The sequence below is a fragment of the Corvus brachyrhynchos genome, unplaced genomic scaffold, assembly GCF_000691975.1.
Source record: "Corvus brachyrhynchos isolate BGI_N302 unplaced genomic scaffold, ASM69197v1 scaffold381, whole genome shotgun sequence".
NCBI classification, from domain to species: Eukaryota; Metazoa; Chordata; class Aves; order Passeriformes; family Corvidae; genus Corvus; species Corvus brachyrhynchos.
In genome coordinates, this window is record NW_008236219.1 from 587007 (window position 1) to 599548 (window position 12542).

The following is a 12542-nucleotide window of genomic DNA, read 5'->3' on the forward strand; positions in this document are numbered from 1 at the left end:
GGGAAAGAAGAATAAGGCTGTAAAGAAAAATGCACACATGAATCATGGTTCACCAACCATGAGAAAAGAAATCAGAATGCCCTCCTGTTTGCCACACATCTCAGTAAAAAAGAGATTAAATTGGCTTTAAACCAGTTTTTTTGGGCTCTGTACTACTCCAGGAGGCTTTTATTACTTCATTTTTTTAATTGGATGACTTATCTGGAGACATGCCACTTTATTTTTAACTAAAGAAACTGACTGTACTTGTGGTCTGTGGATTAGTTGTCCTTAGTGTGCAAAGATAGCAGGGTTTACCCAGCCGGGAGCGAGCCAGGCTGCATATTGATGGAAGGGTTGGCGAGACGGGCAGACTTAGTCAGCAGTTGTTTGCTTTTGTGCTGGGTTTTCTTTTTTACTTTTAGAATAAAGAAAAGGAAATGAAGGGGGAGGAGAAAGAAGTAAAATGGGACACAGGAATTGATGTAATACTCTCCAGAAATATTTGAAGGTCATCTGCCTTAGAAAAGGGACAACATTATTTTAGAGGGCTTGGGAGGCAATTCATTAAAACCAACGAGGTGTAAACAAGCAAAGAAAACTGGACGGGGGAAGAGTCTGTTTTTCCCAGCAGTTCCCAGAGCCAGGTCTGCAGCCTGCCCAGGCAGAGAAGTCGCAGGAGCTGAGGCTGAGCAGCTTGTCCTGCCAGGCATGTGGGCACTCTGGTCTCTGTACACTGAATGGAGTTTTATCCCTCAGGAAAGCTTCAGAGCTAGTTCATATTTCCATTCATGGCCACATCACAGAACCACAGAATGGTTTGGGTTTGAAGAGTCCTTGAAGATCATCTAATTCCAACCCCTTGCCATGGGCAGGAAATCCTGCTCATCCTAGAGAGAGCATTTTGTGCAAATTCTTTGTAAGCAATGCTCATGGTTTTGCCATCTGTAGTAGTTTCTGATGCTTTCTTTTGTTTCCTCCTGCCACCAAACAGGCAAGTCTTGGGGGGTGTGTCCGCATGATAGTGACAGGTGCTGCCCCAGCGTCCCCGACTGTCCTGGGCTTCCTCCGCGCGGCCCTCGGATGCCAGGTGGGTTTGTGTGACTGTTCAGGGATGTTCATCCACTGCTAGCAAGGGAATACCTGGTATTTAAGAAAGCAGATGGGTTAGACCCTCAGAACTGCATTTAGGACAGCCGTACTAAGATGGATCCAACAGTAGGCCTTAGGGCAGCCACGGAGTCCTGGTACTCCCAGAGCTCAGTGGGGTGGGAACAGCCCTGGGATGGCAGTAACAGGCAAGCGATGTTTTCATTCTGGGCATCTCCCAAAAAAACCCCATAGGCTCATGCCACCCACCTCTCAGCACCAAATTGAGTATGTGCAATTAAATGCGTTTGTGAAAGTGCTGGGTACTTCATTACACAAGCTTTATTCTATATATAAATGGAGAGAGCTAAACTTCAGATGTCAGCCTAACCCACTTAAGATGTCCACTGCGTTATTTCTCTGTGATTAGGAATCCAAGGGGAACTAAAAGGTCTCATTTGAGAGCCTAAAATTAGTCAGGGAAAAAATAAAAAGGGTAGATTTTCAAAATGTCCCACAAAAATACCCTTTTTTCCCACTAATAAGTTCTTCTCATAGTGTAGCGTATGTCTTGACTCAAAGGCTAAGTGCTCAACTCATCTTCTCCCTATTTTCAACGTTATACAGCCATGGTCTTTCCTAGACATGTAAATGGAATTTCGTACACAGTAGAAGCCAGGGACAGTGTCCCCGTGGCAAATGGGCACCCACACATTGCAGCTGCAGGCTCAGCTCACAGGACTGTGCAACAGAGGGCAATGCTTGGGATTTCAGTTTTTAATAGTGAAATCTTTTATGATCTTTTAAAGATACCTGTCTCTTTGTCAGGTTTATGAAGGCTATGGCCAAACAGAATGCACAGCTGGATGCACCTTTACAACTCCAGGTGACTGGACATCAGGTAATGATTTTCTTCCACCATTTGAAGAAATAAAAGAAATGCACATTCCTTTAGGAAATTCTGGACTGTAACATCAAGGGCTGGTTGGATGGTGATTGGAGAAACCTGATCTAGTGGAAGGTGTTCCTGCCCATGGCAGGGGGTTGGAATGAGATGAGCTCTAAAGGTCCCTTCCAACCCAAACCACTCTATGCTATTTCAAAATAGGTTTTATAGCCGAAGAAGAGGTGTTGGTATTTAGTTTCAATCGTGCAAAACCTTAATTAAGGAAATTATTTCTATAGACACAGCTCCTGCAAGAACATCCAGTGTATCTACAACTATGCAAGTAACTAATGATAAAATGCTAATTATTGTTTATAGGAGAGATGAAAAGTGACTTGATAACTTTGATTTCCAGGTCATGTAGGAGCCCCTTTGCCCTGTAACTTAATCAGATTGAAGGATGTGGAAGAACTGAATTATTTTGCTTCCAAAGGAGAAGGAGAGGTAGCAAATCACATTTTTGTATCAAATTCTCACTAGGTAACACTGTATGAAGTAGTTATATAATTATAGAAGCATTTTACCTTTGTAGGGTGCATGGTTGCTGATGTGTTACGTAGTGCAATCAGGAAAGGAAAATGGCAGTTTAACAGTAGAGCAGCAAAGAATTAATGAAAAAGGAGCTGTGGCAGTACTTCCAGCCTGATTCCTTGAACTGCTAAGACTGAATTAATTAGTTCAGCTAAGAAGAGCTGAATTGCTGTGATTTCTACATTGCTATCATTTCTATACTACCCAAAAATTAAACTTATTTCAATAACTTGGTTATTTTTAACTGCAAATGGAATGCAAATCAACTTCAAGCAAATCAGTTTTGCAAACCCTACTTCATATTTCCATTAGCTTGAAAAAAAATCCATAGATAGTTTAATAACCCAATCTATTTTAGTTTCATGGAGCACAGTCATTAAGATATTTCAAATTTTGTGAGTTACTACTTAACTTGTATTTATAGCAGAATAAGAAAATAATTCATCATCACCCCTGGCTGTTTTGCAGATCTGTGTGAAAGGACCCAATGTGTTCAAAGGTTACTTGAAAGATGAAGAGAGGACAGCTGAGGCACTGGACCAGGAGGGCTGGCTTCACACAGGAGACATTGGAAAATGGTTACCTGTGCGTACTGGACACACACAGAGTTCTTATGGCAATTGTATTATCCCATGTAAATTTTAGAGGACTGAACTTAGGTTTCCAAGCAGGTCTATCTGTATACAGGATTAAGTTTATATTTGGCAGAATAAGCTCGATATGTCAGTGAAGCATTTGAAAGCACAACAGGCAATTGAAAGCTCTGTTAAAGACAGACTGCTTGCTGAGTTTCTGTGGTTAAATAACTTCCCTGGGAATTCTCATTTCTTTCTCCTAACAGAATGGGACCCTTAAAATTATTGATCGGAAAAAGCATATATTTAAACTTGCTCAGGGAGAATATATTGCACCGGAGAAGATAGAGAATATCTATATCCGCAGTGACCCTGTTGCTCAAATCTATGTCCACGGAGACAGCCTGCAGGTACAAACCCAGTTTTCAGAAAATCTTACTTTACTCTTTGTAGTTAGAAGACAGAGAGCTGGGCATGAATAGAGGGAAAATGTGAGTGGATCACGCCACATTGTCTCCCTCCTGCTTTGGAGTTGGCTGCCAGCTAGGCAGGACCCTGAGCAGCTTAAAGAATGCTGTGGCCAAAGATGAAGCCTTTAAGTTGGCTTTGGTGTCACTCTTTGGGTTTCCAGTGCTGTCCTTTGCCACCATGCCTGTGGTAAGCCAAGCAAAGGCAAAGCCATTGCTGCCCCCCAACACTGCCTGCCCATTCTGACATCTTGTTTTGTTAATTTGCACATTTATACACACACCTACAGATTCTGAAACCATGGCAATTCATCCTCTGCATTCAAGGCTCACAAGCATGAGCCTTCCCTTGGCATGAGAGTTTGTCTGGGGCATGCAGGGCATGTGAGTTATTAATGTCCAAGAACACACACCCAAACGAGGGTATTAAACCTGCTGGTAAATGCACAGTCACAGACAACCGTTTATCTGAGAAAAAGGCACAGACATCAGAATGTACTTCATGATGATATGTTAGCAAATTATTGATATAATTAAACAAGAAGGGGTAAACATGCAGAAATTCAGCTGACTTGTGTATTCACTTCAATGTAGAGCCTGGAATGTGGTCCAGCTTTCGCCTGCAACTCTCCTTCTCCTTTACCTACAGGCTTTCCTGGTGGGAATTGTGGTGCCTGATTCCGAAGTTATGCCAGGTTGGGCAAAGAAAAGAGGGTTTGAAGGAACATATGCAGAACTCTGTAAAAATAAGGTTCGTATCTGCAGTACAGACTTTTTTTTTTTTTTTTTTTGCGGTAGCATTATGTGTGCACAATACTGTGTCTAGGAATGATGATCTCAGTGACAAGAATTATTTCCTCACTGAACATTCAGCAGGGTTGACCTGGATCCAGTGATGTGTGTTGACTGGTGGTACAGACTTCTGCCAGCTCTAGTGTGGGGGGCCAAGAGTCTGTCTTGCAGAGAACAACAGTACAGCAGGAGGAGAGGTTGTGTTTGCTTAGATTTCTTAAATAAGACAACTAAATAAGACTTATCACTGGTCTTCTCTGTGGTGACCAGCAGCAGGACCAGAGAGAAGGACCTAAAGTTGTGTCAGAGGAGGTTTAGGTTGGATGTTAGGAAAAGGTTTTTCCCAGAGAGGGTGGTTGGGCACTGGAACAGGCTCCCAAGGGGACTGGTCACAGCACCAAGTCTGACAGAGCTCAAGGAGCATTTGGACAACACTCTAGGGCACATGGTATGACTCTTGGGACTGTTCTGTGCAGGGTTGGGAGTTGGATTTCATGATCCTTGTGGGTCCCTTCCAGTTCAGGACATTCTATGATTCTATGAAAAGGACCCCAGCCTTAAAAACGTGCTCTCTAATACTGAGGAACTGCGTTGGATCTCATCAGTGAACACTGATGCCACTGAACCATCCCACTGGTGTCTGTGAGCAATAATTCTGCATTGAAGTCTGGCAGATGGCTGAAGGATTGTAAATTTAACAGCTAGGTCACATAGCTGGTTTGAAAACAGAACCTTACTTTTCATACCAAGGGGAGACTTAACATCACCACACTCAAGTTTAATGTTTATGCACTTTAATAGAATTTTGCTAATTACACATTAACTGTTAGTAAAGCACTTGAACTTTACTCAGAAACGTTTTTGGAGAACAGTGACTGTGGTAGCTCATAAGGAATTTCTGTGTTTTAATGCAGGAACTGCAGCAAGCGATAATGGAAGACATGGTACGGTTAGGGAAGGAGAGTGGACTTCACTCCTTTGAGCAGGTAAAATTAAACACATCATTCAGTGTGGTCAGACAGGCAATTTGTCTGTATAGAAGAGGGATTTGTCAGCATATGTTATGTTACTACAAATCTTTGTTGCAGCTGTACATGATGTTTTTGGAAAGAGCTTTATTGCTAGCAAGTTGTATTTATTCCTTTGGAAAAATGTATTTGCTGTGATTCTGCTTCCCACCCATGCTTGAAATTTGAATTAAATTTAGTGAAAGTTTTGGGTGCAGAGGTCAAAGTCTAAACTGGGGACATGGATACTCTCCAGATTGACAAGCAGAGGTCAAGATAAACATCTGTAGGAGTCTGACTTTTATGACACTGAAAGCTCTGTTAGAAATTGGGTCACTAATTACTGTGCTTATACCTGACCTCAAAATGCTGCTGGTTTCTTTATTTTCAGTCTGGGCACTAATTCTTTCCTGGTGCTTGTGTAAATATTTCTGCAATAGAGCTACAAACACTTCAGAAGGAGATCTGAAATCAACCATGGATTACATAGCATTAAAAACACAGAAAAATTATCCACCCCATTTTAAAATGTCAAATGCTTGTTTCTGTTAAAAAAAATTAACATCTTATTCATTACATATAATTAGCATAATTTTGCTTTTGTTTAGACTGTTTCGGGGTGATAATTCTAATGAGTAATTCACCATATCGGAGTGGAGCAGAAGCATCATTAAACATAGCCCTATTAATCTTAACTTCTCAGTTGCCTATGCAAATGGAATGATAGCAAAAAATTTATTTTAAAATAATTCAGTGTAAAACATAGTTTTTAATGCACATAATCTTTTGTGCTACTAAGTCTTGTTTGCCTCTGCAATGGTCTTCACAGTATGAAATATCCTCAAGTAATCGATTCTACCAGCAGTTTTCAATTAATAAAGTATAAAGTAGTGAGGAAAGCCTTGTCATCGTTCTAAAAATTAGAATAAAATAACAATAGAATAGAATAAAAACTACATGATACAGTTTTCAAAACTAAAGGGCTTCAAAACTTCATCTCTGTTGCAATATGTAATCTTAAAACCAAACTTTGAGCCAGATACTGTGGCTAATGTTCCCATGGGATGGGATCCCCTGTTTATGGGGATACTCTTTATCATCCTCATCCTTTTCTGCAGCTTGGATCTCTGTCTTGGGAATGACAAGTCTGGCTTCTAAAACCATCAGCTTCCAGGCTCTGAAAGCCAGTGCAGCAAATGGGGGAGCATTAATAGCACGAACACTGATTTATAAAGGATGTCATGGGGGGTGGCCCTGGACCACGATGCTTGCAGAGAAAGATGAATCACATATCTAAAGGAATAGAAAATGGATTTTCAGCCTATATTCCTGGAACTCCCAGCTGAACAAACTGCAAAGCAGTCTGGCTTGGGGAATCACAAAAGCAGCAGATGGCTTGGGAATTTTGTCTTAAATCGGTGGACTCTGACCAGTCACGCAGCAGTTTTCTGCTTTCTCCCACACCAGCATGGGAAGGAAAAGCTCGCTCCCATCTGTGCTGCCAGGCTCCCTGCTGTGCTCAGAGCCACTGCTTCGAAGGGCAGCCTTTTGAAATGCCATTTGCACAGTCTAAAAGATTTGTGTCACTTTAATTAGCTAAAATTCTTCCACAAAGATGATCATCGTGTACATGCTTTGTGCCTGCAAAGCTTCACAATAATTTTGCAAGATTGAATCAGTGCTGTTTACTTTTGCAGTGGGGTTAAGGTGAAGTTGCCTAGCACAACTCCCCACGCTTGCCCTCACCCCCACTGCCTTTCAGCTGTGTGAAACTGCAGTGATGGTATCACGCTGTCCCTGTGCGCTGCCTTGCTGTGCTCTGGCCTTGGTTTCATACAGAAAAGAGGTTTATGTGCTCATTCTCTTGGAGAGCCCCCTTCTGTGGGCAGGGGAGGGAAATCCTGGGGACTCAGCAGAAGAGTGCCCTGGACTTGAGGCACCACCGGAGGGAAGCACCGCAAGGCTGGCATAAAAAGTTAATGCTTATTGAGTGTGATGCCTGTAACCTTTGCTATAAATACATCCGTCTTTTATTTTAGGTCAAAGCCATTTATATTCACTCTGATATGTTCTCGGTGCAAAACGGTTTGTTGACACCAACATTAAAGGCTAAGAGACCAGAACTGAGAGATTACTTCAAAAAACAAATAGAAGAGCTATATTCAAGCATCTCCATCTGAAATAATGGGAAGAATCTCCTGAGTGATGGACTTCATAGCAATATTAGAATAATACTCAAAAAGTACAGAGCCAGAACGACACTGCTGAAATGGATAAGCATCTGAATCTTATATTTGAGCCTTTCATTTTTCTAGGATTTCATCACTAAGCATTTTTTCCCTTCTTCTTGCCATCAGGTGTGATACAATTTCTTTTTTACTCTAGGCACACGGTAGGGCACTACTATGAATTACGCTAAATTGCCACAAAATACGCAGAAATTTCAATCTATGACCAAGTAAATTATGGAAGCATATATTATTAAAATTACAAGCATTTCTAATTAAAATAGGGAAAATTTTACCTATGTCTGTTGATATTTGATTGTATATAACCTAATATATTAGAAACTAAAATAATGGATAATTCAATAATGTGGTCTACCTCAAATAATCAGTGATTGATGGTGAAAGTAAAACTCTATTTTCCCTGATTTGGAACTTCAAGCTGGATATTGGTTTATGTAATAAGTGATAGTTTTTATATTTTTCAGGACATAAATGACATTGATTTGATTTAATCATTGATGACCTAACAACCAGAATAGAAATAGGAAGGAATCTCCCACTATTTGTACTTAATAGACCTATTAGTATATTACATCTAGCGGATTAATGTTACCTTGAAATTACAAGAACAGGGTAGGAAGCGGTAGCATAGAATTCCCTCTATTTCCTTTTCATCCAAACACAGTTTATCCATGGTATGCTGTTTCTGCATTAGGGCTCCTTCAGTCCAGTGCAGTCATGGAGATCTGAACTGCTCAAACTGAGAAGGTTGTAAAAGCATCGCTGGCTCTGTGGTGGCTTTAGGTGGGAGTTCACAATAATCCTTATGCTCCCAATCCCTAATTTATTACTTTACATGCTGTTAATACTGCATAGTCCAGCTGGACTAACTCCAATTCAGAAACAGCGCTAAAGAAACGGAGCACAAGGAATAAGCTATGATTCTGGATGGGGCTTAGCAAAATGAAAGGGTTTGGGAAAATGCCAGCCTGAGGTGCAGCAGTGGAGGGCATCCTTTGTCTGACCATGGAAGGGGAAGGAATACTGCCCCGAAAGACCCACAGGGGTGGGCTAAAGGCTGTGTTAGCTGTCGCTGTGCAAGGTGTCAGTGTATGGCAGAACAGTGGATGTGGTGGCAGAAAGGCCTGCTATGGAAACGTCTGTATGTTCAGAGATCTGGAAGCATCAAATCCCATTGGCATCACTTCCAGTGGCCTCTCTGGAATAAACAGCAAGTTGTCTGGGATGAAACCTTAGATTTCTGTGGTCATCAGAAAGGGGATAAGTCTCACAACGAGTAGGAACAGACTCTAGAACTCTCTTTTGGTACAAAGCATGGGACGAGACAAAGAGAAAACTGTCATGTCAAGTTGCTTGAATACTTGGACTGTTGGTGGCTTCTTTCTGCTAAACAGGGTCCTAAATATCTGTGTGTATTATACTAACTAATGTTTGTTGCACCAGTGCATACTAGCATGGAGCTGTGCCTGCTAGATCTTTGCTAGGACAGTGGAAGCACACTTATTTTCTCTCTTATAGTAGAATCCACTGTAAACTTTTGAAGCTAAAAGTTTAAATTTTTAATCTAAGCAGTATTTTCTCTCTGAAGTTCCATTGCATGCTTCCAAATTAAATAAATAGAATTAATGAGTTAGTGTTATACAAAGACTGATTTATTGCAGTGATTTCAGAATAAAATGATACATAGGAAACTGTATCAGTAACATAATGACTCAAAGAATGTGGCAGTTTGATTTATCAACTGTGCGTTTGTCTGAATCCCTTTATGTGCCTGATTCCTCATTTGATTCCAGTGCAATGACTCATACCAGTCCAAAGCAAGTAAAGAAATATCTGAGATCTGATGGGATCATACATTCATTTTTCACCAAGGTACGCTGCAACAACATCCCTGGGGAATTTGTGTGCACCACATCTATAGGATAGGGATTATTGCATAAAATCTGGTTCTTTAGGTCAAGTCATAAAGGATTTTCATCTCAGTGGAGTGTAGTTCATATCCTTTTTTGTATCAGCCAAAAGACAGTCATTACATATACAACCTTCGAAACAATGGAGAATTAAGTTCAGTATAATTTCCTATTTTAATGCGAGAGTTTTAAAATATAAAAAACCCCAAACCCTAGTCATCTAGGTAAGTAGAGAAAAGCTATTTTTCACTGATATTTTTTCACCATTTGAATTTAATTTACTTTTCTCCTAAGATGATTTCAGGCTTTTTGAGATAACTAAACTCTGTATAAGTATAGAAGATCCCAATATGAGTTCATTTACAGCTTAGATGGCTGTTATTTTTACATACATGGTGCTGAATAATATATCTATTATTCTTCTTTTGGTATGTGATGCAAAATGTTGGATGCACTAGAGCCAAATATATGAACACCAAAAGAATAAGAAAGAAAAAATGCAGACTTGGCCACACTTGGATGATGCAAAAGCTGAGAGAAATTGTTGTCACACCAAAACTGTGAATGCTTTCAGAACTTGTGAAAAATTATATAAATAAACTAAAAGCTCTCTTTTCTACTGGTATAATCAGATTTTTCTCTGCAGGTCACTCTCTCTCACTCTAATCATAATGATGTTGTAAGAGATTAACACCTGAAAGGAGACATGCATAAGGCATGAGCTAGGCTCAGTCCTGCTTCTCTTCAAATTCCGGGAATATTTATTTTGTATTGAGCTTTCTTAAACTGAAACACTTCTTGTGACCACCAAGGAAAAATCCCCAGGGCTGTCCAATAACCAGTTGTTTGGCTTTAGGTTGTTTTTGTTTTGTTTTGTTTTTTACCTTAAGATAACTAATTACAAAATTAGTTTCTATTATTCATCTTAAAGAGTGGAGACTCTTTTAGCAGTCAGTTTTGCTGTCACAATACTGCATTCTTGGACTTGTTAAACATGGGAGGTGCTTCCTGGGCCTGGTGCTATGCCTATGGAATCACTGGAAGATTGTCTTATATATAAAAAACCAGAATAAAATACATTTTCCAGGAAGAGATTCTTGCTTAGTTATATATTTTGTATGTTCTTTGCTTGATATATTGCACAGAGAAAAATATGTTCTGCCAAAATGCACAAAGTGTGAGCAGAAACTAGACCAGAGTCTTTAACCCCATGTGGGCAGGAAATACATGGAGTAATTCTGTTGTGAAAGGCACATTTGCAGGTTAAAATGCTTGATGCACATCAGGTGAGACAGAGACGGTGAATTTTTATTGATAAAGTAGCATTTTGCAATCTGTCCTAACTGTTAGTCAGTATCTATCACCAACAGTAAAGTCCAGTCTCATTTTTGCCATGAATACAAAATCCTTGTGTGTAACAAAATAATCTGACTTAAATATCTGAAATAAAAAAACTTAGATTTTTTTTTTTAGTTTTACATGTGTTAAAAGCACAAACTGCTGATCTATATGTAAATAAATGCTACAAGATGAATGTAAACTGGGAAAGAATATACTATTTTTGCATGGTAATAGGTTACTTAAAGACCTCTTGATGCCTTAGAGAAAAACTGGAAAAGCATTTTATTTAGAGGCAATTCTATTGGCATACTTTTTGTATCTTTAGTTCACTTTGGTTTTCTCTGGGGGAAAAAAATTCAGAATTAAATCATTGTTTCTTCTTGGAATTGATGTTCTTCAGTATTTTGCACATTTGGTGGTATCTATACCAGCTTTGCTCCTATGAAACAATGAAGCTTTTCAGAGAAGAAATCTGGATGCCTGTAGCCCAGAAGTGAGGAAGTTTTAGATCCCTTGAATTCCTCCAAAGAAAAATGTTTTCTGAGGCATCTGGAGTCCCTTTAAGCCCTTCATTTCAGCTTTTTGTTATGTATTTTAGCAAAGTACAAGCAGCCAACAAATGAGGCGTTTTGGTAAGTGTTGCCTATTGTATTTTGAACTGAAAGGGAAGGGGGTAAAATTTAACATATACATTTGTGTACAAAAAAAATCTTAACTGTTATTAAAGATTTTTCAGTTTTGTTATATTAGCCTGTATATCAAAGAGTCATCTATGGAAACTTTTGTAAAGAACTAAATTTCCACCTTTCTCAAGACTGCTCATAAGATTTTCTCATGAACTGACATACAATAAAAGCTCTTTTATAAAATCTGTTTTTCCTCCAGTACTTTGTCCTCACCATCAGTATGAAGTCATTTGGAATGTGTGCCTAAACTAAACATAATAAATAAAAATAATAAATTATGTAAAATAAAGTAACAACCAAAGGAATATTGGAACATGAGACTGATTTTAGCAATCTCCTATGAGAACAAATTGTTGCAAAGTTCTCGGAAGATGGAGCAGTCTTTCTATAATGGTTTCGTTTTTTAAATTTTTAAATCAGTAATAATATAACCAAATGTATATGCTTGTTTAATATGAATTGACAGTTGGGAATGCATAGTATTTTTTCAGACTGTGTCTAAACCAATAAAGTTTTAAAGCATTCGGGCTCTATTCTGTTTTTTTTGTGTGCACTTGTATCTCCCTTAACTTGGAAATCCAGAAACGCCTGGAAGTGTCCAAGGCCAGGTTGGATGGGGCTTGGAAAAACCTGGTGTAGCAGAAGGAGTCCCTGCCCGTGGCAGGGGGTTGGAACAGGATTATCTCTGGGGTCCCTTCAACCCAAATCATTCAATGATTTTATACGCTCTATTTTTTCATGTAACGAAGCAACGAGATTCCTCCTCTCTACAAATTTAAGTTGAAACACGGGGTCTGACCAGTACAGGGAGTATCACACAAACGATTTATTTACTCCATTTTCATACACGACTTTTTGCCCTGTGAGGGCGGTGCCCCCTGCGAGTGTTCCAGGCCGGGTCGGACGGGGCACGGAGCCACCCAATCCGCCCAGTCCACTGAAGGTGTCCCTGCCCACAGAGGCTCCCTGC

At 39.7% G+C, this 12542-nt stretch overlaps 1 protein-coding gene across 8 annotated transcripts in view; it reads left to right on the forward strand.

Annotated features, from left to right (window-relative positions):
• ACSL6 (acyl-CoA synthetase long-chain family member 6) overlaps positions 1 to 12103 on the forward strand; it is a 104108-nt gene extending 92005 nt beyond the window's left edge. For all 8 annotated transcript variants that reach the window (XM_008643427.2, XM_017746881.1, XM_008643428.2 and 5 more), the window contains 8 exons: positions 974 to 1069; positions 1897 to 1969; positions 2370 to 2458; positions 3014 to 3130; positions 3387 to 3530; positions 4237 to 4338; positions 5294 to 5365; positions 7426 to 12103. In XM_008643427.2, the coding sequence (XP_008641649.1) occupies positions 974 to 1069; positions 1897 to 1969; positions 2370 to 2458; positions 3014 to 3130; positions 3387 to 3530; positions 4237 to 4338; positions 5294 to 5365; positions 7426 to 7566 (834 nt within the window). In that variant the 3' untranslated portion in view covers positions 7567 to 12103. The remainder of the gene's footprint in view (positions 1 to 973; positions 1070 to 1896; positions 1970 to 2369; positions 2459 to 3013; positions 3131 to 3386; positions 3531 to 4236; positions 4339 to 5293; positions 5366 to 7425) is intronic.
• The last annotated feature ends 439 nt before the right edge of the window (positions 12104 to 12542 follow it).